The sequence below is a fragment of the Montipora foliosa genome, chromosome 9 (assembly GCF_036669935.1).
Source record: "Montipora foliosa isolate CH-2021 chromosome 9, ASM3666993v2, whole genome shotgun sequence".
Classification (NCBI taxonomy): domain Eukaryota; kingdom Metazoa; phylum Cnidaria; class Anthozoa; order Scleractinia; family Acroporidae; genus Montipora; species Montipora foliosa.
The window spans coordinates 49388024-49390523 of record NC_090877.1 but is presented as its reverse complement, the minus strand read 5'-3'; the positions used below and the strand labels follow the sequence as shown (position 1 = coordinate 49390523).

The following is a 2500-nucleotide window of genomic DNA, read 5'->3' as shown; positions in this document are numbered from 1 at the left end:
TCGTTTCACATGTACCTCCGCAAATGTCATTTATTGCATAACCTGTACGTTATGCAATAACTTATACATTGGTGAGACAGGTAGACGACTAGGTGACCGATTCCGCGAACACCTTCGCGATGTTGAGAAGAATGACAAGGATGCATCTAAGCCAGTCGCTCGCCATTTTAATCTGCTTAACCACTCCAAAAAACACATGGCTATCTGCGGCCTTTCCCTACATCTAGGTACGACGGAAAGCCGCAAGAATCTGGAACAAAAATTCATCTTTCAAATCGGCACCCTTAATCCTCACGGTATTAACGAACGCTTTTCATTTAACTAATATATTCCTACTTTTCACGTTGCCATGTTACCACCAATAGCGTAGCTCCTACTCTACTATAAAAACTACACGTAACCCATAATCCCTCGATTCGCTCTGACGAATGGCTAACGCTCGAAACGTCAGCTTTTAGAATCTCTGTACGGTGGTCAATTTACATTATCAACTCCGTTGATAAACCAAATTTTTGTATACTACTTCCCCACCGACGCAGCACCACAGTTTCTTTAGAAACTACCCCTTCATTCATTTATACTGATTTGTGTCGACTACAAATTTAGCACAGATCAAATCATGTATTGAAACTCGCCTGAATCTCATGTAAAAGCCAGTCCTACAGTTTCTGTGACTTATTTTCATTTTGTTAAACCCAGGTTAATTAAACATGCCTTGTTGGTGTGAATGGGGCAAAAAGTCACCCAAACATTTGCTTGGCAACGCTTGAGCTCTGCTAGTAAATATCTGCCGAAGAAGAGAATTGCTCTAATAAAAACACTTTAAATAAAAATGGCCACTTAAACCTTAAACACTTGCTAGGGAAAACGAACATATTACACTAAAGTTTCTATCGAACACAACGAGACACATTCCGCAGTTGAAATCGTCTAATTGGTCACTCAGATAGTTTAGCAGTGGACAGTCAGGACAGTTGTGTGCGAGGTCTTGACTTCAAATCCTGGTTGTCCAACATCAGGTGTCTCAAGTTGATGATAACTGGACGAAAGTGCTGTCCTTGTCACCGTGTAACCACATCTTCAAAGCAGTACTTTTAAAATCGTCGATAAGAAACGACAGCAATAATCGTTTATTTCTGGTTGCATATTTCTCTTGCAAACGTATCAACTTGCCATTTTGTGAAGGAACTTTTTGAAATATCTCTTATTAGTTGGTGCGTTTCTATCGGTTGGCTTGTCACCTCGTTCAACTCATCTCTATTAACTCTGTTGGCAATTCCAACGGAGAAAAACTTCACTCCATTGTTTTTTAATGGCTTTGTTAACCACCTTGTGATTTCGATACCGCGTGAGCTTAAACCATCAGTTACGACCACCACAACTTTCTTTACACCTTTCAAAAGAAGAAAACAGGGGAGAAATTTTTTAGATTTATGGTGTTTACTAACTTGCTCTCGTTGCCATTGCCAGGTCCTAACTTTTTCGCGTCTCCAGATAGGACAAGATATTATTTTTTTGCTTATTCCTGATGAGCTTAAGAACAGTTTTTATCATAGCAAACTTTATATACGTTTGAACAAACCGTCATATGAAAACCCTATGACACTGACAAAGGAGACTCTTTTTGAGACTAATTTTAATCATAGCCAAATTCGTTTGACGGTTTGATTCGAATGCATCATACAGGTTAAGTTGATTGATTGTGGCAAAGTTAATTAATTCGTGTACTTTTTTCGAAATGGCCGGGCGCCGCTTGACACAAGAATTATTCTAAATCCAAAGTTTCGGCTAAACAAAGAAACGTTGTCGACCATTTTCCCTCCCATCATATCAGAAAACCCCCTCTAAACTTTGAACTTAAATAAATTCTCATTCTAGCGTAACAAACACTTCCTTCAAACTATGTATTGCGCGAACTAAAAAAACGACAAAACGTTTAAACCACGAGCAGTCAATTAGTCCGTCGAGCGCAAAGGAAATAAACTATTCTCGGCATTTCCCACAGGATTATACTTCTATTTTTTTGTTCCTCTTGGACAAGTGAGCTGATCCTGTCAACTCCGTTAATACTCAGAGATCGAGAGCGCACTGTGGGCTCTTACCGTACATCGCTTGGCTAGTTTCGACCCAGGTTCAAATTAACCCGGGTTAGGGACTGATTACATGGTGAATTTCAGCCCGGGCTGAACTTTCGCTACGCCCACCGGGCTGAAAATTTGTTGAAATCATGACATGCTCAATAGACCCTTTTGCAGATACAGCAGCCATTTTGATTTCTTATGTTTCGATAGACACTATGATATATGGGATGCTTAGGGGGCAAATTAATATGTATTTGCCCCTAGGGCATCCCATAATATTTATTTGAAATAATATAAATCAAAATGGCCGCCGTCTCTCCTAAATGGTCAATTTCAGCAGGGCGCAAAAAACAATTTTCCATGGGAAAATTGACGAAATGCGAAACACAATCGATGCGCATGCTCACGTTCCTTTTTCG

The 2500-nt window shown here is 39.8% G+C and overlaps 1 protein-coding gene across 1 annotated transcript in view; it reads right to left on the bottom strand.

The window, feature by feature from the left end:
- Positions 1 to 566: 566 nt before the first annotated feature.
- LOC137971081 (collagen alpha-1(XII) chain-like) overlaps positions 567 to 2500 on the bottom strand; it is a 7716-nt gene continuing 5782 nt past the window's right edge. Inside the window, exon 4 of the mRNA XM_068817805.1 lies at positions 567 to 1393. Coding sequence (XP_068673906.1) covers positions 1131 to 1393 — 263 coding nt within the window. The 3' untranslated portion in view covers positions 567 to 1130. The remainder of the gene's footprint in view (positions 1394 to 2500) is intronic.